At 52.0% G+C, this 25956-nt stretch overlaps 1 protein-coding gene across 2 annotated transcripts in view; it reads left to right on the forward strand.

The window, feature by feature from the left end:
* Positions 1 to 962: 962 nt before the first annotated feature.
* Positions 963 to 25956, forward strand: part of GRK3 (G protein-coupled receptor kinase 3) — a 117345-nt gene continuing 92351 nt past the window's right edge. The window contains exon 1 of one of the 2 annotated variants that reach the window (XM_079151334.1): positions 963 to 1081. Coding sequence is in view for 1 of the 2 variants with exons in the window: in XM_079151333.1 (XP_079007459.1) it covers positions 9667 to 9779 (113 nt within the window). In the remaining variant the exon portion in view is untranslated. Of the gene's footprint in view, positions 1082 to 9526; positions 9780 to 25956 lie in introns of those variants that run through there. The other variant, XM_079151333.1, reaches the window with a different exon arrangement.

Here is a 25956-nt window from a genome sequence, read left to right on the forward strand (position 1 = left end):
GAGTCAGTGTGTTTCCAGGCTGGATTCTGGGCACCTGTGGGGCTGTTTCTGCTAAACTGTGGGCTCATTTTTTTTTTCTTTTCTTTTTCTTTTTTCTTTTTTTTTTTTTTGTACCAGGGGTGCTTAACCACTGAGCAACATCCCCAGTTCTTTTTTGTATTTTGTTTAGAGACAGGGTCTCACTGAGTTGCTTAGGGCCTCACTAAGTTGCTGAGGCTGGCTTTGAACTCGAGATCCTCCTGCCTCAGCCTCCCATGCCGCTGGGAGGACAGACGGGCTCATTTCTCTAAGTGACGGTGACATCCACGTTTGCTCAGAAGTTTCCGGAGCGCTTACATTGCTCAGCGACAGAGGTAAAGGAAAAAGAGAGAGAGAGAGAGAGAGAGAGAGAGAGAGAGAGAGAGAGAGAGAGAGAGAGAGAGATCTAATAATAGCAATGGAAAGGGGGAGAGGGAAGTGACTGGGGAAAGCAGCCAAAGGGCTCACCCGGAACCAAGCCGCACGGAAACAGTGGTTTTTGGAAACAGTGGTTTTAACGCGGCGGGTATCAGCGGGATGCGGAAGGGAACTGCAGCTCTGTGGTCACAGAGCGTGAGATAGTTTGCCCGTCCTTAGGGGAAACAGGCAGGAGGGGGGGTCTAGGGAGGGCTGCTGGGGGGGGGGGTGGGAGTCTAGACATGGGAGCTCAGGACACCAAAGCTCTCCAGGGTTGTCACAAGAAAATGAGAGAATCAGACGTGCAGAGCTCAGGATCCCACGTGGGATCCCAGCTGTGGCAGGATCCCGTGCGCTGGGCGAGGGAGCCCAGGAGTGAGAGGTTTGTTTTGCCCGGGAGAACTCCAGGCAGCGTGCAGACCGGAGTCTCCACCTGCGAATGGTCAAGTTCACGCGCATAATAAATACATCTGGCGATGCTTTGGTGAGGCCCAGGTGGTAAAGAACCCGTTCGACTTCTAGGTGCTGAAAATCGGCCTCCAGCCAATAGTTGGCGAGAATCCAAAGCCCTGAACCGAACAGGCCACGTTTGATTGGCAGCAGCCGCGTCAGCTTGGAGGAGGATTCTTCCCCAGTCAAGCCTCAGGTGAGACCAAGGCCCCGGCTGACACACGCCTGCAGCCTGGCGAGACCCTAAAGGCGAACCCGTGAAGCCATACCCAGACTCTCCATCCCCAGAGACTTTGAGATGCTGGGGGTGTGTCGTTTCCAGGGGCCAAGAGCGCGGTCCTATCCCTGCGCCTCAGATCCTCCCACAGAAGTCCCGCCCCTGTGGGGAGACCTGTCATTCAGTTCAGAAGCGCAATCTGATTGGCCAACCCTTCTTAGTTTCAGGGCTAGTGATGGACAACCACAGGAGTCCAGATGGGAGAAAACCGCCCCGGGGAGGGGATGCGTCCGGCCTGTAACTCATGACCAGCAGCTGAAGCCTCATGGGCCAAACTGCCCAGGACGTCTGGGTGGTAATTCCACGGTCTTGGGCAATGACTCTCTCTCCGGCGCATCTGTTAGCTCTAAGCGTAATCGGAAGGGTCACGGACGGTCCGGAGCAGGCAGTTAGATGTAGCACCACTTCTTGAGCAAGGGTTCAGCCGGGGAAGCTTCCAGATCAATTCATTGCACGCTCTAGGTCCACCTAGGACAGCCTGCAGAGGGGAGCGTGCAGATGCTGGCAGTCCTGCCTGGGGCCCCAGGGTGACCCTGGAGAACTTTGTCCCTGGCCAGTTAGCCCACCAAGTCACCATTTGCATGTGGTCTCTATCTGCAGAGTGCACGCTGACCCAGGCTCTTCCGGGGAGGAGTACAGGGGCGCTTTGGTCGGCTGTTGCTTGGCGTTTTTGTTTGTTTAGAAAAATTAAGGCCTGGATGCACAGAGCTATCATTTATTTGTTTCCTCTCATTTCTATTTATAGAAAGTATTCCAGAAAAATCCAGCCCCCACCCCCTCCCCAGGCCTGCATGAAAGAGAGGGAAAGGTCATTATCCAGAGCACAGCCGGAATCCTCTTTGGAAAGGTCAGCCTGACCAGGTCACCTCCCTGCTTAATGCGCATGCAGGGTTCCCTGCTGCTCTCAGGACAAAGCCCTTCCTGTGACCTCCAGGGTCCTGCAGGCTCTGGCCTGTCTCAGGCTTGTCTCCTTGTCTCACAGCACTGTCCCCTGCTGTCCCTTCTTGCTCTTCTGCCCCCCCTCCAATTGTCCACGGAGGAGGCAGTGTCTGAACACTTCCTGCTCATTCTTTGGCTCAGCTTAAATGTTACCTCCTCCCAGAAGCCCTCCAGAACTCGCACCCAATTGTGAAGTGTCCTGTTCTAGGATATCTATATCCTTTGGGCCCGTAGCACAAGTTGAATTAAACAACCAATTCACTGCCAGATCCCCCCAGGCCCTGATTAGAATGTTGTTCTGTGAAGTTAAGGGCTATGCCTGGCTCCCACGATCAGGTCCCAGAGAATATTTGCTAAATAAATGATGGATGGAGCAACGGAGGTCAGTGTAACAGAGGAACCCCCCGGGGGCGGGGGAGGGGGCGAATGTCCTCACCCTCCAATGGTAACTGCAGGGGCTGCAGAGGACTGAGGTCTGGTTTGGAGACAGATCCGCAGAAGGTCGTGGGGTAGCAAGTCAGAGGGTGACCTTTGCTGGTTTACAGGGACAGGAGGGCTTTGGGTTTGGCGCCGTTCCAATCCCCAATTAGGTCTTAAAGCCTTCAAAACTGGCCCCGAGTCTGTGGCTCTGGCCCAGTGGTCAGGATTCCAGGACATTTTGTGGTCTCCTGCCAAATTCTGGGCTCTGTTCCTTCCGGAAGCAATTATGTGCGGATAGGGCCCTGGGAGTGCGTGGGGTGCCTTCAGGCCCAGGCATGGGGACCCTAGGCCTGACCTCCATGCAGGCCATGTGGCGCGCCCTTCCTGGTGTCTCGGGATCGTATTTATGGAACCCTCTCGCTGACCTTGATTCCCTCACCTTCAAGGGGAGACCCTGTGTCCAGGGAGGGGCCGGCACTTATCCAAGGTCACAGGCAACGTTAGGGGTGGGGTTCAGATGGAGGCCTTTCTCATTGTGCTGTCCACGTTCTTGCCTCTCAACTACATCACAGCCCTGAAATCTCTCCACTTCCACAAGTTCTGCCTGGATGATTCCCAGGTTTAAAGAAAAACCTGTGGCCCCAACGCATCTCCTCTCTCTCTCTCTCTCACACATGCACACACACCAAATAATCCTGATGCATGGAATTCTTTGAAGAAGGGTAAAACTTACTATTTTATAAGCAAACATAGGATTTAAAATTCACACCTTTCTGGGAAAGTTGATCCCACCAAAAATCAAAAATTCACACTAAGGTGTAAATGACTAATAGGACTTTCTTCTTCTTCTTCTTTTAATAAGAAGGAGAATCTGGAGAAGAAGAGAGGAACATTTTTTGCTTCAAGGACTAAAGGAGAGATAGAAGCAAGAGGAGAGGAAGGGAGAAGAGCGGATAGTATAGGAAAGAGAGAGGACCCTCAGAAAAGAAGCTTTGACAGATTTGTACTATGGCTTAGAAGTGGCTCAGTGGCTTCTCTCCCAGGCAGCTGCCAAGGGCAGTGTCTGGGCAGAGATTTGCCTGGTGTGGAACCAAGGAATCCTTGAAGGACAGGATTCTAGGCAAAGGAGACGGAGCAAAGCTCCCAGGCCTGGCGTTGGCTTGGCCCGTGTGGCCCGAGCTCGTTGAGGGGGACCTGGGAGGCCATTTGGAGAGAGAATCCTAATTATTTTCTTTGCAGGCTTAAACATGGCAATGCTATCTTGTTTGATTCAGCAGCCCCATGACCCAGAGCACAAGGACACTCAGAGGACAGGGCTTATGGGGATCAGAGGGCCTGGGTTCAAATCCTAAGAATTCTGTTCCTTTTTCCACAAATGACTTGAATTTTTTTTTTTTTTTTTCAAATAGTTAAAACCAGACCAACCACCATGATCACAGGCATTTGGGGAAGATTTGATGAGATTAAGTGTTTAATGTGATAATGGACACGACTTAAGTTCTTAACAAAGGTTGTTTATTATTTTCATCTTCTAATAGAAGAAACGGCTTATTTGGAAGAGTGCTTCAATGTAGTTCTAAACCTCCCAGGATGTTCCCGTATCTTGGCAGAGGAGTGATTCCTTCAGGTAGCACACTCCTGGTAGTCCATCTCTGTGGAACGAGTGAGACTGTGAACTCACGTGCCAGGGGTCAGGGGAAGAGAGGTGGAACACAGCAGTGTGCGTGGAGGAGTTGGAAGATAATTTGGGAGGCAATGGGGAGCTATTGAATGTTCTTGAGCAGGGACAAGGGAGCATCTGGTGGATGGAAGGAGGGAGGGTTTAGAAGTAGGATGAGGCATTGGCAGGTTGTGGGAATCTTCCAGAAAGAGATGTGACAGAGACTGGTTCTGGGGGTTCTGGAGAGAAGGAAGGGGGTTTCCTCTTGTACTCACTATTGTTTAGGGGCCTACAAATCACCCCAGACCTGTGTGATGTGCCGGCCTGCCTATGGGGCCACCTCATCCTACTCCTGGATTGCTACCCGAGACCCCAGGGTCCCCCTTATTCATCTGTCCACCCTCCGACTGGTCCTGCTCCCCAGCCAGAAGACGTATGTGAAAAGGCCCATGTGATTTGGTTTCTCCCTGATTAGGGCCTCGTACCGGCTTCTGCTGCCCCACAGTGACCCCCAAGTCCTCTGGCCCATCTTTCCCTCCCTCCTCTCGTCCCTTGGGGCTCAGCGGATGTGCCCCTTTTCTAATCAGGTCTGAACAACCTCGGGGTCTGGACTCAAGGTTCCGGGGTGACCTGAGTCCCCCACACATTCCTGTGTGTGAGTCCCCTGGGCCTCGGGTTCCATGGCAGAGAGACTGTCCTGTTGACCAGGCCAGCAAGGCGGAGCCGGCCAGGCTGGGAAGAGATGGAGGTGGCCCATGTGGCAGGCCCCCCAAATGGCTCAGCCTTGCAAGGGGGTGACTGGGGGACCTGTAGGACTTCTCTGAGCAGGCGGGGGCTGTGGTGGTCTTTCTTGCGTTGGTTGTGATGTGACTTCCCAGCTGAACGGCACAGGTCCTTTCGGACAGAATGTCATGGAGAGGCCACCAGGTTAAGGCCACCAGGTTAAGGCCACCAGGTTAAGGCCACCAGGTTAAGGCTATGCAAAACAGCCCAGCCTTTGTGACTTCCCCGTCCGGAACCACGGCCGTCTTGGGTGTCTGAGGACTCGGGGGCCACTGCCTTTGCCCACCTGACGTGGCTCCTTCACGCTGGTCCTCGTGTGGACCCCAGGGCGGGCGGCGGTGTCCTCACCCAGGCCAGGGCCGCTGGAGAGGCACTGCGTGTCCCTCACTGCGGCAGGTGAGGGCTCGGCCCTGCTCCTGAGCGCCCCTGTACCCGCCTCGGGCTGGCCGTCGCTGGCCGCTCAAGGCCTCCCAGCTCCTCTTGCGTTAGGCAAAGGATTCGGTCCTCTCGGTCCCTGGGCCTGAAGCCCCTGGACTCACCTTTGCAGAGCTAAGCCCATCCGGGTCCTTCCCTCTGCCCACCTTTCCAGACCCAGGATCTGTGGGGACCTGGTGGTTTGGGCTCATCCTTTTTTTAAAACAGGTTTTTAAATTTCATTTGTTCTCATTAGTCCTGCATGACAGTAGAATGCATTTATATATTTTGATAGATCCGACATAAATGGAGGGTGATCTCTCATTCTTCTGATCGTACAGGTTGGAGGGTCTCATGGGTCATGTAGTGACACATGTCCGCGAGGTCACAAGGTCTGTTTCACTCCCCTGTCATTCCTTCCCCACCTCCCTTCCCCTCCCTTTTCTCCCCTCCGCCTAATATAAAGTGACTCTATTCTTCCCTATGGGCTCATCCTTTAATTGGCACTTAGATTTTCGGCTGATACAAGGTCGAATCTTTGGAGCAATCTGCGATCTTTATGTCAATCACTCGTTCACCTCCTCACTTACCGATTCCACATGGATCTATTGAGCAAGGTCGAGCAATCCCGTTACTGTCTGTGAGAGCCAGCTGCGGCACAGAGAGGCTAGGCAACTTGTCTAAGTTGGCACAGCTTAGAAGTACTGGTGCTGGGTTTTCATTTGACGTTCAGAAATCGTCTGCACCCAAACCCTCCGGCTTCTCTTTAGAGGGACTTCCTGCCCGGGAGTCCCCGCCTAGAAATGTTTATACCCATATAGTTAAAGGAAGTTACCTCTGTATCGAACTCAATTTCAGTGCTAGTAAAACCCAAACTGGTCTTGCACATTTCAGCAGATCTTTTAAAATGTTGTGTGGCTGCCATTAAAATCTGCAAAGCTGTGCCGACTCCGGTGGCATGAAAAGCAGTATATGGTCTGTGAGGGACGATGAGCAGAAGCGGGACCTTCGTTACAGGTGGATGGGGGCGGTTGGCTAGAAACGCCCGCAGAGACATTTATCCGGGAGGAGGTGGTTGGAAATGATACCACTCAAACCTCTGTTCCGTGTGGTGTCCTTGAGAAGTGACGGCAGTTCGAGGGACCTTCACGTCCCCTCAAAAGTCCCTCTGACCCGGGAGGGATCTGAATAGCGAGATTTGAATGAATGAGGATCAAGCATGTTCTGCAGTTCTCAAACATCTTTCAGTTGGCATTGATCTTTCTTTTTTTTTTTTTCATTTGCGATTGATTTTTGGAATGACATTTCTCCCTGCCTGGCTCCTTTCCGATTTTATCACCCAGGGATTCTGTGAGTAGAAAGACCCAGTCAATCCTGGAATCTAAAACAAATAAGACCAGTCCTTCCTCCTAGTAGCTTGTTTCTGCCTTGGAAGCTGTTATCAAAATAAACCCCGGAGAGCTTGAACTTTAATGTATTCATCTCAGCAGCATCTCCCCTCCTGATGGAAATTGTAGGGAAGAGCAAAGGGAACATAATGAACCTTGAGGGAACTCTGGAGTCTCATCTATTATCATGAGCAGCTTGAACCAAGTCGTTTAAATCTCTGGGGGCGGAGGAGGGTGGGAAACGTCATTATTTGTAAGGGAGCACTACTGGCTAAGCACCAATGAGCTGCTATTTGTTTTCTCTCTTCGTCTTAGGGATTACAGGCTGCTGGTGGTGTTTAGCGACAGGATCCAGCAGTTCAGTTATGACAACTTCATCACTTTCATTAACGCCTTTGGTTTGCAATGAGCACAGAAAGCTGTTTGGTACGGAAAGCTGTCCAGTCCAGGGATGGACTGGAGCAAGGGGGTAGAGAGATTGGGGGAGTTCACACATTATTAATACCAGAGAGAAATACCCCCGGGTAATGGAAACAGCCGATTTGCATGGTGCTCAGCAACCTGAGCACATTTTGAACTCTCTATTCTTTCTGCTAGAAGAGTGATCGCTTGTTTATAAATGCTTTTTTTTTTTTTTTTGCCACTAGGTTCCTAGGAGTGCCCTGGGGAGATGTTATTTTTGGTAAGGGGTCTTCCTGCTTCAAGTGCAATGAATGACTGAGAATAACTAGTTTCACTATCTTCTCTAGCATGCAAGGGGGAAAAGAAGCAAATAAGAGGAAGTAAATTGTTGAGCTAGTAGGTGTCTGCAAGGTGGGTTTGTACATGTGCACACGTACAGCTCTGTGCTTTCAACAAACCCCTGGGGGGCAAGTGACCTCTTTATCACCTGTGAGCTCGAAAAAGAACAGAGAGGTAAAATGTTGCTTTGGAGATCACTCTGCTAGTTAGAATAGAGCCGGGAGTTGATGTCAGGGGTCTTGTTCCAGACTCACTACACGGTTGCTATGGGAAAAACAAACACTCCCCCACTGTACATGGAGCTGATGTCCACGTGGACCAAGAAAATGCAGGTGCATGTATTCATCTGGTGATGTGATCATTGGATATGATAAAGACATATTGGGAAAAAAATTGTATTAATTAAATTGTAAACTTCTGTCTTGGGGACTGGGGGAACTTACCCTTCCTCCTGGGGTGTCCCTTGATAAGACAGTCTGTTCCTGTTTTTAGGCAAAAAAAAAAAAAAAAAAAGTGTGTGGGGGTGGGGGGATGGAAACTCCACGTTGGGCTCTGCACTTCTGTCTCATTAATAGATTCGCCCCTAGATCCTGGCCCAAGTTTCGGACTTTGTGCTGCCAGACCAGTTTCCTCCACTCACATTCCTACTTCTTAGAGCCCTCTTGTCCTTTTCTGGACAACTTGACGCATATTGTGCCTCGGATCTTGAGAAATGTCTGGAAAAACTGGCCAACTGCAAGGGCAGCCTTAGCAGGGAAACAAGGAGGAGGGCGGCCGGGTGGGACAGAAAACAAAAGCCAGCAGGGTTCCTGTGGTGACGGAATCAGGCGTCTTCTGCTGTGACATTCCATGAACTAGCCAAAATTTGACCATAACCACTTCTGGTGGATCCTGTTAACCCTGTCATTCTAGCCCAGTGTAGGCTCAGGGTGCAACGTGACCAATTCTGGAGAATTAAAGGGATTTCCTGCTCCGGCTTTTTTTTTCAGATTTTCTGGATGTCCTTTCACATCACTCTAGCCTGGGTGGCACATGGATTCTGAATGCAGACTTCTGTGCACCATTGCAGAAAAATAAGAAGTAACTGAAAACCCCGGGCGGGGGTGGGGAGTGGTGAAAAAAGATACCAACTCTGAGGATCAGGAAGCTGGAAACTCCCTCCTGCCTTGTGTCGGGTCTCTAGCTTTTGCACTTCCCTAAAGTCGCCCCTGCGGTGGGTCTGGGTCCTCAGTAGGTGCTCTGTAATTGTCTTCTGAACCGATGGCAAAACCCGGGAGTCAGAGCCCTGGAGCGCTAAGCGATCGTCCGAGCACCCGCTCCCACTCCTTTCCCCTGAGTGCAAGTGGGCAGCGAGCGCTTCCATCCGAGCTCTGCTCCCTGGGGGCGACTCCCACCGGATTCGGTCAGGCTGAGCACGCGACAAGCAACTTTCCTTAGCTTTTAGGTTTCTCTCCGCTGTCTTTACGGGGGTGGGGGATGGCGTGCAGGGTCACGAGGGAGGCTGGGGGCGCGGCCCGCCGGAAGTTGTTCAAAGGTGGCCGGGACCCTCCGCGTGGGCAGGTGGGACACGTGCGTTTCTGGGATCACCCCAGACCTCCCGGAGGATGCTGATTGACAGTGTCCAGTTGGAGAAGAACCGAGCCCAAGGCGCAGAGACCTCCCGCATGCCCCCTGGGTGGTGGGCATCTGGCCCCGGGCTCTCCTCCGGGAGAGGGCTGGCGTGGGGGTGCGGAGAGCTGGGGGCGGGAAGTCGGGGCGGCGGGTGAGGACGGGGAGGGGGAGGGAGGGGAGGAGCGGGGAGGAAGTCCCTCGTGGCCACCCGAGGGGAGGGTGCCCGCGGGGCTTGGTCAGGAGGCGCGGGGCGGGCCGCTGGGCGCGTGGGGCACTGACGGTTGGGCGCGCGCTCCCCGCGGACCCCCGCGGCTGGGGCCGGGCCGGGGGCGGCGGCGCGTGCGCGGGGCGGCGGCGGCGGCGGACGGGGAGCGCGCGGGCGCGCGGGGACCCCGGCGGGCGCGAGGCGGCGGCGCGCGAGGGCGCGCGGCGGGCGCGCGCGGGGGGGCTGCCCCGGGGCGGCCCCCCCACGTCGGGGCGCGGCGGGCGGCGGCGGCGGGAGCGCGTCCCGTCCCGGTGCCCAGGAGCCGCCGCCGCCGCTCGCCAACATGGCGGACCTGGAGGCCGTGCTGGCCGATGTCAGCTACCTGATGGCCATGGAGAAGAGCAAGGCCACCCCGGCCGCCCGCGCCAGCAAGAAGATCGTGCTGCCCGAGCCCAGGTACCGGCTCCCCGCGCCCGCGCGGCCCCCGCGCCGCCGCCCCGGGGCCGCCAGCGACCCCCTGCGTCCGGGAGGGGCGGGCGCTCGGTGGCCGCTGCCCCGGGCTGGCGGCCGACCTCCGGGAGCGGGCGCTGCGGGCCCCGCCTCGTCCTGCCGCTCCCTGAAATGGGGCTGCGGAGCGCGGCTGGGGGCGCAGGAGAGAGCGCTCCGAAGTGCGCCCCGCGCAGCCGGCGCCCCAGCAAGGGCCGGCGGGATGCGGTGGGGACTTGGCCGGACCGGCCCCTTCCCTGCCGCCCGCTCCTGCCCCAGCCTGGCCGCCCTCGGTTCCCCGTCCGCCTTTCCAGCCCGGTTCTTAGGGTCCTGCTTGATCCCCTCAGAGCGGTTCCCTCTTGCCCTCTCCCTGTCCCTCGTCTCGCCCCATCTCTGTCACCCACCGATCCCGTCCCTGTTCTCCTGAAGCCCCATCCTTAGGGTCCCCTCTGCCCCAGCTCGTCATTCCCTTGAGCCATCCTGGTGGTTCTTTCCCTGGTGCCCGCCGTCCTCCTTTCCAACTCCATCCTTTGCTCGGCTCCCTCTGGGCGCTTTAGCTGGAGAGTGCAGGCTGGTCGCCTTTTGTCCCAGGTCAAACTGGGGCTTTCAGCTTAGCCCCTCTGGAGGTCTGTCTGTCTACTCAGCTTCCTGGGCTGTATTCCTCCCTATCGCCCCAGGCAGGAGTGAGTGGATATTGACCTACTCAAGGTTCTCTTTTGATACTGAGTCACCTGAGCTGCTTTTCTTAACACGTCTCCTGGTGGCACTTTCTTAAAAAGGTTGCAATGGGATTCGCTTAAAAACTCACACAGAACGGGTGATGCCAGACAGGAATTGTTAAATTAGCAAGGAGGGGGCCACCGTTGAATTGTCCACCCGTTTGGCAAAGTCCATCCAAGTTGTCATTTTATCTCGAGTGATTCATGATTGATTTTACTAGGATTTGTTTGGTTTTAGGGTTTTACTAGTTCGTGTTATGAGCAGTAGCCCAGAAGAGATCAGGTTTTTAGTGAGTTTTAACTCGATCACCAGAGCCACCAGCGTAGGGTGTATTTTCCCAGCCTCACATCCATCGTGAGTGGTTGTGACTCCTTGATGCAGAATAACCCTGGATGGGAAAACGGGTGAAAAGAGGCATCATCTTTATGGGGGGGAGTAGAACCCATGCAATTCTGTAAAATGCTGGGATCTAAACCCAGGCTGTTCTCCCTTTGAAATCAGTGGTCCTTGAGGTGTTAGATGCCCAAGATAACTCAACTGTTACCTGACATAAGAAACAAACTCCTACAATGGTCAGTGATCACCAGATTGTGTTTACAAGTGCTCTCATGAGCTCTGTGATACAGAAAACATCCATCCCTTTGAGTTATTTGCTTTGAAAAGTCAGATCCTGTAAGTAAAGACATGCTTGCTGCGTATTTTTGGTTTGTAGGATGTGCTGCTCTTGATAAGCAATGCCAAGTGCTGAAAAAGCAGGAAAAGCAAGCACAGACCTCTGTGGGTTGCTGCGGATCGGATACTCCTAGAGTTGAAAATATCTGAAGCTATTGGAAAATCAGTGCTGCTTAACATTTCTGGCAGATGCGAAATTTACTTTGTGAACAAGATCCCCTACACCAAACCTAGAGTTCAATCAACATCATCATCAACAACAATAATTATGCATTTCCATAAATGCGATAGAAAGATGCCTCATTTCTTTTTCTCCTGCCTTTCCGAAAAGGGTGGGGAGCCTTCAATATATAGGTCTCTATATATAACACCAATTAATCTCAACTTCTGAGTAGGTTTATTTTGGGGGGAGGGGCATATAGTATCACTAAAATCAGGCCCTCGTCTTCATCGTCTTTTTTGGTGTTTAAACTTCTGCCTTTTCAGCGTCCCTCTCAGGAGCATGGCTATGGGCCCGGGGTACCCACTTCCTTGTGTGGAAGCCTTTGGTTTTTAGGAGTATTTTTTGGTAATGTTTGTAGGGGAGAAATAGGTGATGAAGAGCTTATTTCTTTTGACATTTTTAGAATTGAGGAATGTCAACAGGAGAGTAACTGAAGGAAAAGGCCCTTTGGTGATTGTTACTCTGTTGCTGTTTTTCAAACAGGCTCTTGAAATAGGCCAGTGGAACCTCCTCCCTGGATTCTACTTTGCTTTGTATTTATCTCAATGACTTTGGCTCTACTTTTGTAATAGAACCGTTTACATAGTAACACTCACTCCTTGGGCTCTGCCTGGCTCTGGGACATTGGTAAAGCATTTTACAGATTTTTTTTTTTTTTTAATCTCAGCTAAACGATCCACTGGATCTAGGAGTGGGATTCGCAGGAAAGTTAATGTCATGTTAAATCGTCTCAGCATAGTGACTCAGAGACCAGGATGCTGCTCTTCTCTCTGGGTAAAGGGACTGGTCAGATGCTTTGCTCTCAGCTTCCAGAGTTGACCAGTTTCTCTCTCCGCTTCATTGTGGAGGGAACCGTGTCAATCACTATGCTGATTTCCGGCTGATTAACTGAAGTTACTGCAGCGTTCCCTGGGCTTCCCTATTTTAGTGACTCTGCTTTGCCCCCAGCTTTAAAACAGAAAACTTGAGGACCAAGCGACAGATCGCTAGTTGAATCGAAGCCCCACTGGGTCTGCACTGCTCTCCCTCCTCTGCCTGTTCCAGGAGCCTGACAGAGTGGAACATTTAGTCCAGGGGGAGAATTTGCTTCCCTGAGATGGCGAGAGGCAAACGTTTTGTTGTGTTGACACATTATTCAATTAAGGAACCAATGAGCATGAATCCTGCAAAGACTGACTATTTGTTCAAATCACATAGCTACTTTAGTTTACTGAGACGTTTGTGAAGCTAATGTAGCTGCTAATGGGACCTATTGGGAATGATGAACTGGGACCCACGGACTCACCGTGCAGGCCCCGATCAAACAGGAACAGGAAGACGCCAGGGCTCATTGGACACTGTGCTAGAAAAGAAATTCTTGATTGCATCTGGGTCTAGTTCCTAAGCAAAGGCCGGGTGTGATTAAGACAGCTTCTGCCTTAGGTTCTATTTCTCTCGTGGCCTTTTTCAAACAGAATGAAATTGAACTGACTCGCTATCAGACAGTTGAAGGAAGTTGAATAACTAGAACTTGATCTTTCCCCGGGAGTCTCGCTCCTGTTCATTGAACATTGCAAAATGTAGATCAGCTATGGCAAAGCGTGTCGTGTCAGTGATTCGTACAACATGACGGGAAGATCCGAAAAGAACATTTTCACATTCTTTAGGCTGTTTAATACCCTAGTTGAGTACATAGTGGTAGAGCCATTTCCATGAGCTAGGTGTGGGCGTGGGGACACTGACAAACCCCACTGCAGCCCCTTCCTTCAAGGAATCCAGTGGGAAATGTACAGAGCTGAGTCAAGAAAGGCGTTTGCTTTCAAGTGCAGTTGCTGGAAGATTCTATTTAGCCATGGACAAGCAGCATTCAGAGGACTTTTATTCTACAGGCACAGAACACATTATGCCCTCTAAGTGTTTTGTAATAATTTGCTAATGGCTCTTTTTGAAGAACCATCCAGACATGGTAACACAGTTCTATGGCAGTTTGCATCTTCCTGTTTTTAAAACTACCACTTGTAATTGATCTTGCAAAGTGGTGCAGTTTTAAGTGGTGCAGTTTTCTTCTTTTGTGGAAATGTGTCTATTTTGTAATTTGGTGTCTCTCACCAGCGAGCGGTCGGTGGGTAACGGGAAATATTCCTCCATTTGCCTCAGTGGCTGTTCTGTGGCCACACTCTTCTGACCCCAGAGCCTAACTTGGAGCTGGAGAGCCCATGTGAGAAGAATAGAGAGGGCTGGGTGTGTTATTCAGAGGTAGAGCACTTGCCCAGCATGCAGGAGGCCTTGGTTTTGAGTGCCAGGACCGGGTGGGGAGAAAGGAAAGCTTTCAGGAAGAAAGGATTCTTTTCTATCCATCTGTGCTAATATGAATTAAAAAAACAAAAACCAAAAACCGAAAAACAAAAACAACAACAACAAAAAACCAGTGTTCTTCTTTCCTCTTTTTTTTTTTTTCCACAAGACACAAATTCAAAAGGTAATTTGTTCTGACCTCTCAGTTATTGTTTCATTCTTGGTCAAAGTCAGTTTGTGCCAGGGACTTCAAGATGCAAGGGTTGTATGTAGCTGTCAGTTCTTAGAATCCGATGCTCCAGTGCAATTGGTTTTGGACCTAGAATCTGCCTTGTCCTTGCCCATTACAAAATGCTTTGAATCAAGAGCCCCATAGATCTCTCCAGGTACAGGAGGTCCCAGCCTTGAAGCAATCAGTTCTTAGAGACAGCCTTTTCAAGTGCTTCCCCAGTACACTGCACTTGGCTTTACCAAGCATCTGTGTGGGCAAGGATGGAGACTGAGAGGAGAGCATCTGCACGTAGGGAAGGGCAGGGCAGGCCTTCTTCAGTCTGGGGTGGATGGCCAGCAGAGCCCTGAGATGCTGAGTGATAGGAAGCAGGACTCCTCCGGGCCTGTAGCCCCGAGAAGGGAAGAGGTTGTGTCCGCCAGGTCATGCTGTAGTAACTGTTCTGGGTTGAGAGCTTACCCTCTGGCAGGCAGTTGGCGGAAGCAGTTCATGTGTTCCTCACCCTCGACTGACCGGGTGAGTAGTAGCACTGGCACATTTTATAGAACAGCCAGGTGCTGAGGGAGGTGGGGAAGGTGAGCCCAGGTAGCAGTGACAGCTCTGGGGGTGGGATTGGAGCTCAGCCCTTCCCACCTTGCTGAGCCTCTTGGCCAAGACCAGGAGCATGTGCTTTGCCTCTGATTTTTCAAGGAGTGGCTGAAGCCATAGTTTATATATATATTTTTAATACATATAGTATATATGTATATATACTATGTATACTTTATATATATATAAATATATAAATTATATTTTATATATAGTATACATATAGTTTATATATATATATATACACATAGCATTTATAGAATTTCTTTTAACCTGAAGCCAAACCATGCTGCTGACGATCCCCATCAGCAGCTGAGCAGTGAGACTGTCCTCAGAGGCTGCTGGAGAACAGCTGTCCCTCCGGGACCCGCGCAATTGGTGATCATGACTAAGTGAATAGGCAGTCGGCTCCTTATTTCCCACGAGGAGCGCGAGGGTTAATGCCCGTTCTGTTTAACAGGAGAAACGCGATCTTGCTGGTGTTGGTGAGAAACTGTGCAAGAGACCCCTCCCCCCCTCCACACGGCCCGTCTGGATTTCTACCTGGGTTCTGATTCGGAAGAAAGGAGAGTCTGGCCCCTCCCCGGCCCTCAGATGGATTTCTGGGAAAAGAGCAAAAGGGGACAATGATATTTTTGGCTTTATTTGCAATAAAAGTCACTTTCCCCTTCAAGCAACCTTCCTGTGTGATCACAGTGAGGAACGCTGCTGTGGGGGGAGGTGCACCCCGGAGCACCACCTTTTCGGCCTGTCCCTGTCCCTCTCTGGACACTTGCTGTGAGGAGGCGGGATGGCCAGTTTGCCGGCCCTGCCTCTGCTCTGGTTGGATCCCTTACTTGGTGCGTCGTGTGCACGCTGATGGGCCGGGTGTCTGGAACCCCCCCCACACACACTTTCTCCTCTCCTTTCTATTTTTATCATTGATTAGAAGCTGGAACCCCCGGGTCTTTTCTGATTGCTCTATGGGCCTAATATGCAGAAGTAATAAGTCGGTTCCTCGCATCCCATAAAAGCATTTTCTAATTTTGGAAGTCGTCTTCCGGGTCATTGATGCTTCAGCTGGAGCATAAGCATACTTTAATTCTCTGTATGGCTTCATAGAAAAGGCCTGACACAGTACTGTGACAGCACTGTGCTGCTCAGATACTGGCGACAGGTGGCACGGAGGTGCCCCGGACTGGCCCGGCCTGGCCTGCCTGCTACCGTTACCTTCTCCCCGGGCCCCTGGGAGATGACCTCCCTGCTCAGAGACTTGAAGGCCCGCTCCTCCACCACCCCTCCTTTCCCTGCCGTCCCTACCACCTGCCGTGCTGTGCTAACAGGGGAGGTTCTAGATCAGGAGCCCAGAGACCCAGAGCTGCCTCCGCGGCAACTTGCCAGGGACCTCAGCAAGCCCCCGAAGCCCAGCGTTCAACCTCCCTACCTGTAACAGGCGCTGTTTGTTCGTTTCTGAAAATAAAAGTGTCCCAATAGAAATCTCGGTCTCATGAGCATTTTTTAAAAATCCACACATTCATAAAAGTGGAAACAGTAAAATCACATTGGATTTCAGATACAGAAAACTCAAAAGAAAAAGGTTGGAGGAACTATTTAAAAACTCGAGTTTTCTTTAATTCACACCGTAGGGCTTTTGTGGGGGGACTGTTTGCAGTAGGAGATGGAACCACACCTTTACAAGGTGCAGAAGAGCAGCGGGTGGTGGAGCCAGGAGACCCGAGCCCTGCACTCCGGGGGGCGGGGTGCTGGGACTTTTGACAGCAGGTTGTTGGTTGGCCGGTGCAGAGAAGGGCAAATGCTGACCCTCATCCTGCAAGCAGGGGAATCTCCCGGGTTTCCCCTTGGCTTTCTTCCTGGTCTGCTTGTCATGGCCCTGTGTGTCTAGAACCCTCCCCACTGGCCGCTTTGCTCAGTTCTTTTCATCCTTCCCTCCTCCTTTCAGCGGTCACTCTGGGTCTGTCCATCCAGCGGGTCTGGGCTCTGGTGCGTCAGTGGCTGAGAGTTCCCAGGCATGCCGCTCCTACATGCGGGTAAGCAGCGATTAGGAGACTGACTCATTCCCTGGAGGTCTTTGCTTCAGGAAGATGAACCAGAGTCATGATGTCAGAGCAGCTGGCTGCAGGGTATGGAGCCCAAGTGACTCACCCCCGTCTTCCTTAGACACCAACAGATTCCACGTTAATAGCCCGGACGGTAGCGCCTCGTGCCGGGAAAGCTCTTGGAGGGCGTCCGGTCCAGTCACGCATGGACAGGCATCTCCGGTGAGCACCTTTGGACACTCTGGTGTTAGAAAGCTGCCTGGTAAGACGTTCTGCACATTATCTCCTGTGTCCCCTTGTGGTCCTGAGTCCCTATGTTGTCCCGTAAGTGACAGAGCTTCACACATTTGAAGGCAGCACTTTGTGCCTGTGGTGGCTTTTATAGAAGCTGTCCTCGTTCCTTTAGTTATTCTGCGTATCATGCTGACGTCCACATGCTTTGCTGGGGTCAGTGTCAACATTACTCAGCCAGTAAGAACGTCACGATACATGAAGATATTAAAACAGTATTTGTGGCATCCTCATGATTAACTCAGTAATGATAAAACTAGTAATGCACTCGATTTCGAGTATACACATAGGTTCCCCCTAGAGTTCCACTGTAGGAGAAAAAATTGGGGCTGATGATTTACCTTCCTGATACCCGATTGCCGAGGGGTAGGTGTCTGTATCAGCCAGAGCTCAGGAGCAAGGTGGGGGTCCCCTACATATCAAGATCACAGCTGTGGTTTGCCGAGTGCTAAGTGACTTGGGCCCATGTGATTGTGAGATTATGATGGGCCAAAATATCTTAGGGAGAAGATGAGCTTCAATTATGCTGAAAAGTCACCTTTCTGAGGACATTTCAGGTATTTAAAAACATAAAATCCCATTAACCAGAGAAGATAGCGGGTTTCTTTAATTTTAGCAAGAAAACATTTTAAAATAATATTCTTGCATAATATCTTCGGAATATTTGTGCTTCGTGTGATTAAGTCAGCTCACTGATCTTTATTATCTTGTGTGGAAGATCCTAAGTCTGTTGATATTTTCAGGTTGTTTCTATGGACTTTTCTGTATCCATATTGCTTTCGATAAGAGTCCAAGTCAAAAACGAGCCAGCCAGGTACTTGGAATGGCTTTTTTTACCCAGCCGTTAAAATACTGCAACCTTCCATCTTGCTTTGAAAACGTCTAAGGCTGTGCTGAGATTTTGGATAGATCTTCTTTTAAGAGCACGTGGGGGCGGGTAGCTCAGTGGTGAGCACTCACCCAGCTGCCTGAGCCCTGGGTTCCGTCCCCAGCACCTCAACCTCAGCAAGAGGGGTTTGGTGGCAGCGGATCTATGATTCCCTCCACAATGGAACTGGTCCTAATGGGGGAGGTGGAGGGACGTGACACCCGGTGTGTGGCTTTACTCGCCCGTTGGAGTTCCTGTTTCTCCGATGGTAAGGACACCCCAGTGGGAAAGGATTTGTGCAGCGAATCTGTCCCCACAGCAGAGCCCGGTGTCCTGTGTCTGGCCGTCCCTCTGTTCCTTCTTGGACCCCTTTCCTTCTCCTTCCTTTCCAGCTGCCATGGAGAGGAGCTTATTACGTATGCACAACGTGCCGATGGCAGTCGGCGTGGGAGGAGAGTGACTTTGGCCGGATGGCACTTCTTGGCTAACAAATGAGAGGGTTCTTCCAGGCTGACTTTGCTCCCCATGAAAGGAACCGGGTGTGGACAGGGGTTTCTCAGGGCTCCATCGTCTGGTCGATGGGCTTCTTCAACTCCACATGGAAAACCAGCTGTATCATCTCTGCATTTTTGTCCATGGGATGGAGCGGTCTCCTTGATGCTGGATCCATGTTTCCAGTTGTTTCATGCAAAATTCAGGTTACGCCGTCGGAAGAGCTTACGTGGGTGGGAACGCTTTCCCCTTAGAACTTTAGACCAAGAATCACAGAGCGTGGGATCTCGTGAGGATCTGGCGCAGCGTACACGATCTGGCGGGAGAGATGGAAGAAGACCAACGCCGGTGGCCGGGCTGCGCCCAAGTCCCTCTTCCCCTCACTCCCGTGTGCTGCACAGGGGCCAGTGCTGACCTGAGCAGCCAACTGACTGGGCTTGTCATTTAGCGCTGGGTGTGTGCACGTCACTCGTCAAACCTGGTGACAACAGATGAGAATTCTTTCACGTTGGAAGCCTAGACTTGAACGGAGAGCTTGCTTGTTTATGTAGAGATGGGTCTGGCTATGCTGCCCGGGCTGGCCTTGAACTCCAGCTCAAGTGTTGCTGCCTCACCTCCCGCACAGTGGGGCTGCAAGTGGCCCACCACACCCGGACCACTTAACCCCACTGATCCTCATACATGGTGCTTTGTAGTCACATGTGAATCTACTTTTTTTTCTTTTAAATAATTATCTATAGTAGGCAGAAATTTTTAAAAACTGAAGAAAATTACTCTAGACAGGTCCATCAGGAGAAGGTGAGAGGTAGATTCTGACCATCTGGGGAGACCCAGCTCCTTAGACCCTCAACCATGGAGCCTGAGTCTGTGCTCAGGGCGGGCTGGCTGTCCTGTGGTTGCCCCGTGGGAAGCAAAGTGACTCTCAGAGGTGGCCTGGTGCGCCCAGGGCACGGTCCATGGGTCAGGTGGGTAAAGCATAGCTCTTTAGCCCCAGCCGTTGGACCCAGCCCTCCGAGGCGGCGTCATGCCCATGTAGAACGTGAACTCCTTTCCACGGGTGGCTTCTGCGATGGCTGATCTTGCACATTCCTCCGTCCGCTGCTGTCATGGCGGGCAGGCCTCCACTGAACTTGATCACACAGGCGTCCCACCCAGGCCCCTGGAGGGTTCTCGGCCCGCCGTGTTACATATGGTCATGGTCTGAATTCTGAGGCCGGGCCAGGCGTCTGTCCTTATTTGGGGAGTCTCGGAAATGGCTCCACAACGCTCATCATTGCTGTTGTAGGAGGAGGAAATTCAGGATGAGGGAGACGTTCCTTGCTCAAGGCCACGCTGATAATGAGCAGCACAGCTGAGCCCAGCCGGCCTCCCGTCTCCAGGTCCATGCATGGTAATAAAGCCTCCGGCTGGGAGGCTGGCTGTTTCCACGCACCTCTGCTTCGGGGGCGAACGCCGTCACTTTCAGGCACCAGTAACAGTTTGAAAACGCATCATCCTCGCTGCGTAAAGGTGATCAGCTCCGAGTCGGAGCAGCGCAGCTTCATCAGACACTTGCACTTCGTGGAGAAAGTACCAGTAGTTCCCTAGAGGACCAGATGGGGTAGCAGGGTAGTAATTACTTAATAGTGATAGCAATGCTGTCCCTTGAGAAAAGCTACCTGTCAAGGGTTCTTAAAGGTCTTTACCTCAAAAACATCTCTTTGTAATTCCCAGGAACATCCTTATTTTAATTATCATTATTATTATTATTATTTCGGGTGGCACTGGGGCCACATGCTGGGCCAGTGCTCCACCACTGAGTGAGACATTTGGTCCCATACTTATTTTATTTTATTTTGGTGCCAGACATTGAACCCAGAGGCACCTAACCACTGAGCCACCTCCCCAGCCCTGTTTCATAGTTTATTTAGAGACAGGGTCTTGCTGAGTTGCTTAGGGCCTCACTGAGGCTGGCTTTGAACCTGTGATCCTCCTGCCTCAGCCTTTGGAATGACAGGTGTGCACCACTGTTCCCCGCTCCACCCTTATTTTAAAAAACAAAATCAAAATCCATCCTTCTCCCTGTTTGTAGGCAAATGGATAAACTCAAGTTGACCACAACTTGAGTTTACACTAGATACATAAAGGATTTTTTTTTTTTTTTTTTTTTTTTTTAACTTAGGGCTGATACTCATTAGTGATCCATTCCTAAAATGTGTCGGAAAATTACTCGGGCATGTTGCACGTTCAGCCGTTTCGGGGAGAGCTTGTTGAGCTTACGCTGGGGCTCCTGCATCAGTTCCCTGGGCACCTGGGAACCCGGGTGGGCTCTCCCCTGTCCCTAGGGCTGTGCTGTCTCCATCCCTTGAGTGGCAACCTGAGACGTCAGGACTGCCGTGTGCCTCGCCCTCTGCTCGCTAGGGTGGATACTTCTGCACATTTTCCTTTGGTACGACGTGTGAGACTTTCTCTAGGATCAGTGCCTAGAAATAAGTGACGTCTGAGTGTTTTGCTGGATGATGTTAAATTGTCCTCTGTGTTTGAAGGATAAAGAGAGCAGCCAAGAGATTGTGGGCTCCGTTCAGAAGTCACTATTTGCAGGAATGTCCTTGGTTTGACGTTACTGCGTACAAACCATGGAGATGTATAATTGGGTAAAACGAATGCTGTGGTTGGTGGGAACCAGGACTTTAATTGTAAATGAAGAGAGGCTCGAGGATGACTTGAGAGTTAAGGAAAGACCCTGTGAGGTTAAATTTGAACTTTAAAGTCACCGGAAATCCGTGTTTCTTTCCCCTTTTCGTGTGTACGTGTTAGCTGCAGCCGTGGGAAAGTCCAAGAAACCGTGGAACCCTTCCCCGTCGTCACACCCCGCACGGCCGTGCCTGGCCCCAGGTGTGCAGGGCCACTTGAGGGGTGCCTGGGAAACCCGTGCAAGAGGGGTGGGGCGCCACATCTAGCTAGCTCAGCCGCCAGAAGAAGGGTCTCCGCTGACCAAAGGTGGGGCCACTGGGACATCGAAAGGACTTGAATCCAGTTGATTAAAACACGGAGTATAGGAAAACCCATTGAGGTGGGAGGGACTGGCCCTTTAAAACGTCCCGCCCCGTCCCCTGCACCTGTGCGGACATCATGTCCCACAACAGAGGGGTGTCACGGTTGCCCGTGGAATTAAGGCAGCCAGGGCCGATTTAGGCTAGGAGAGAGTCTCCCGGGTTATCAGGAGAGCCAGGGTCCCTGACACAGCCTGGGAACGAGTCCCTGCCCTTGCTGGCTTTGACGGTGGAGGAAGGGGCTGTGGACCCCTAGGATCTGGGCAAGGCAGGACAGTGGGCTGTGCCTTAGAGCCTCTGCAATGGAACGCCAACAGTGTGACCCCCGGCCCAGGGAGACCGGTTCAGACCTCCGAGCTGTGGATCTGGAAGGTAATCTGCTGTTGCTTTAAGCACCAGTAGCCAACCGAAGCACTCATGGTCTCCAAAGAAGAGGTCCCCAAACAAAGCACAGCAGAGCGTGCTCTTTGATCCCCACGGGCAGCAGACCTGGTGATGTGGCATGTGGCCTGAGATTTGCTTCAAGGTGCTTTAGCAGATCAGGAAGGGGTGGACCACAGGACCCGTCTAGAATCTTCATCTCTGCGTAGGACAGCCTGGACGGCGGGTCACTGGGCTCCCTGTACGGTCCTCTGCCCTTCTGTGTGTTGGAGAACTCTGACTGATGTCTAAGACAGCAGCTGGGTGGTCATGGGAAGATGACAGCCGTCTTCCTGCAGGACCAGTGCTGGCTGGCATTCGGGACGCACGGGTGACCTAGCCTGTAGATCCCTGTGACAACCTTGTGCACAGAAAGGAACGCACGCCTGGTGACGGCCTCCACTTCACGGAGGCGACGGGCTTCTTGGAAGCCTCATTAGATGACTCAAAAAGAGTCTCCTTGGCTCTGATCAGGGAGTTGTGGGGAGAGTTTTAATAAGCTTGTTTGCAAACCAGTGTCCTGACTAATCCTGTCAGTGTGGACAGATTTACAACCCGGGACCGGACGATTTCCAGAGGAGAACCAGGAGGAAATGGAGGGGAGAAGCACAACTATACTTCCCGGGTGCGAAACACAGACCCAACTCCATTCAGATCTTGTATTATCTGTTAAATCATAGTCCTAGTGTTCAAACTCAGCAGGCAAGTAACACCCCTGCTAGCTAAGACGGCCGCCCTCCAAACACGCTGATGCACCTACGGAAATCTTTCTCGTTAAGATTACTTCAACAGCTCTCTGTTTTTAAATCACATGAATGTGAATATTAATTTGTCAAAACATTTCAAAATGATTCCTTTAAAATAAGTGCTTCCTAATGTGTTACACTGAATCGGCCCCCACTAAGTAATTACCATCAAGACGAGGGTGAGGAGCAGCCGAACCTTAGTAAGAAGTGAGAGAAAACGTGAATCAACAGACAGCTACCACCTATTACTCGAAAGGGGCTCCATCTTGTGCAGATGTTGATTCTCAAATCCGCGGATTCAAGATCAAAATCCACACGAGATTCTGAAGAACCTCACAAGCTGCTCTTCGTTGATCTAGAAGAGAAAATGGGCCAAATAACCGGCGGAAGGCCTCTAATCCCAGCAGGTAGGGAGGCTGAGCCTCAGCAACTTAGCAAGGCCCTAAGCAACTCAGTGAGACCCTGTTTCTAAAATAAAATATAAAAAGGGCTGGGGATGTGGCTCAGTGGTTAAGTGGCCCTGGGTTCAATCCCTGGTGCCATAAATAAATAAATATAAAATTAAAAACACCAATATATTTGGTCTGTCCTACCAAATATAAAGCATTGCTATAGCAATTAAAGCTGTACATATGCATATGTATTTGAATGTGGTTTATGAGCAGAAAGGGCTGTGTGTGGTAGCTGTCATAGAAAGTCATAATCCCCTCGAATCACACACAGAAGTACATTCCAGGTCGTTTAATGAGATAATCATAAGATAGCAACAGTGCAGAAATAGGAGGGAATATATTTTTGTCGCTCTGGGGTACAGAGGGCTTTCCCTAGCAGATCCCAAACCTAGAAACCATAAAGGAGGTCAGTGGTTGTGAGGACAGGAAACAGAAGTTCTCAAGGGACAGCGTTGCCATCCAGCAAGTTAAAAGACAAGTGCAGACTGAGAGTGTCCCTTATCTGAAACGCGTGGGCAGGGAGAGTTTTGGAGTTTGGGTTCTGGAATTCTTGCCGTGCATAGATGTCTCAGGGGTGGGACCCAGGTCCAAACACAGATTCCACTAATGCTTCCTGGACAGCCCGATCACACAGGCTGAGGGAACTGTATTCAAAATGTCCAGTGCCCCTGCATCCCGGCTGCCTTCTGTCACGGGAGGCCAGGTGTGGAACTTTCTACATGCCACACCACACAGGGACTCCAAAAGTTTCAGGTTCTGGGGCATTTCAGATTTTCACATGAGGGATGCTCAACCGGTAACAAAAACTACTACCTGGGGCGTTTCGCTAAGTCCTGGCCTGGGCCTCCCTGGCCTAGGCCCAGCCGGAGTGGGCGAAGTGTGGCCACTGGATAAGTCCGTGTGTTGCTGTTGTGACTTCATCTGTCAGTCACAGGGAAGAAGAGTTTGCTAAAAAAAAAAAAAAAAAAAAAAAAAAAAAAAAAAAAAAGAAACCCACGGAAACTGGACGTTAATGTCATGGGTGGTAATTTTGGAATTTCTTCTCATATAATGGCAAAAAGTGAGTCCAAAAGTGGGGGCTGTCTGTGGCCTGGCATTTCGCTCTGTGTGTTTCTTCTTTTGCATCGTTGCCCTCCCTTGGCCACGAGTCCCGTGTTTGTGGTGCAGGCTGAGGTGCTCCTTGGGCCCTTGGCCAGGCCCTGGCTGCTCCCTGCCACCCTTGCCAGGTGCCCCTCGCTGCCGCAGGTCAGCCGCAGTGAGCCGCACTCTGTGGCCACACCCCGTGGCGGACCCCGTGGTAGCCACGCACCACCCTGGACGGGCACTGCCTGTCCACTCCAGGGCCACCCTCCAGATGTGGGCTCTGTAAGGCAGGGCGGTGGAGCACAATGCCTGGCGCATAGTAGGGATGCAGCGCGTGTCTTTTGAATGAACGGGTGACAGGTGAGTGCGCTTCCTCGTCCTCCCCAGGGGCGCAGAGGTGGGGGCTGCTCTGGTAGATAGACCTGCCGGAGCAGTGGGCTCCCGAGGCAGCCGCGGTGCGTCAGGAATGCCGGGCACATCTGAACGCTGCGGCGTCTTGTGCACGTTAGGGCGTGATGTTCAGCTGTGGAGTTGGATTCATTTGGCCTTGGAGCTTTTTTGAAGCTATGAAGGTGCGCGCTCTCTGAACAATGCTGCTTATGCGAGAAGAATACTGGCCAGAGAAACGGATTTGCTATTGATTAATGCGATACCAGCAAGGATTGCGCAAGGGGAGGGATGGGGGCTCTAAACTCCCGAAGTCCTGGGGGAGACGCTTCTGGAAGACTCACTCGCTCTGAAAATGTCTGAATGCTCTGTGTAGGGAGGACGAGTCAGCCAGGATCCCGGCTCTTCTGCTCTCAGATCTTCTCTTTAGACCGAAATAATTTGAGTCACTTAGACAAAGGGAAATCTGCTGTCCTTTGAGATGTTACTGAAAGGCCATTTCTCCCTGTTAGTGTGTGGCCTAAGCCATGGTAACACAGACCCCAGGATGCAGCCACCCACGTCTCGGCCACACCACAGAGCGGTTCCTTCGTGGTCTCCGAGGGAAGGCGAGGCACTGGATTTTAAGATCCCTTCTCAGGTGGTCCCAGAGTTCAGCCAAGGCTGAGAACTCCCGGGCAGAGTCACTCTGAGCTGACCAGGGAGGGAGCTAGGTCTGCAGCCCAAGGCCGGCCTTGACCGCAGCCTGCCGAGGAACCTGGTTGGGCCAGCCTCCGTGGGAGGGTCACCTTGGGGCCCAGGCGGGAGCTCGGACCATGAGAGGGAAGTGGGGAGGCGGAACAGCAGCTTCCAGGGAAGCGACCGGGAAGTAGCGTGAATCACTTCTCTTCATCAGGTTCTGTTGGTGAGGCTGGGTCAGGTGACCTGCCTGTGGCATTGACCTGGCTGGCTGGCTGGCTGCTGCTGCTTCCTGGGGCGGGAAGGTGTCCACTGCTGATGGTGGAAAGCCTGATGTGTGCGTAAGGCGGCATCCGTTCGCTGGCTACCTTCGTGGCTAATGACCAGGTCTAACTGAGCAGATCGGGGGGCTCCTGTGGGCGGCCACGTCCATCTGAGTGCATTTACACCCGGGCACACATGAGCTCAGGCTGCGGGGAGCCCGAGTTTCCTGTTGATACTGACCGTAAGGTCTCGGCCGGCTCCTCCTGGCCGCGTCCTCTGTGAGAGCGGACCCCTGCCGTCGCTTGTTCCTCACTGAGTTGGTACAAGGCTTGGAGACCCAGGAAAGTGATTCCGATCAGGCCAGGCCAGTGACGCCCACTGAGCTCCTCGGTCCTCGCTCTTGAAGAGTCTGAGAGTGCAGTTGGAAGGGGACGTGGGTCTTGGTAGCCTGTCCCATTTTCTAGAGACCCTTCTCGTCTCCCTGGGCACGGCCTCATTGTAGGAACCATTCCCGGGGACAGAGCTGGTGTGAGTGAGTGAAACCTGTTCATCCTTCTGTGTTTGTGGCCGGGCTCTTCCGGGCCCCTAGCAGATCCTGAGCGCACCCAGGCTGATGGAAACACGCTGTGCCGTAGCACGTCATGGCCTCTGTTTACGAGGACGATGGCTTCTCATTCACTGCCTTGGGGATG

This window comes from Sciurus vulgaris (genome assembly GCF_902686455.1).
Source record: "Sciurus vulgaris genome assembly, chromosome: 8".
Taxonomy (NCBI): Eukaryota; Metazoa; Chordata; class Mammalia; order Rodentia; family Sciuridae; genus Sciurus; species Sciurus vulgaris.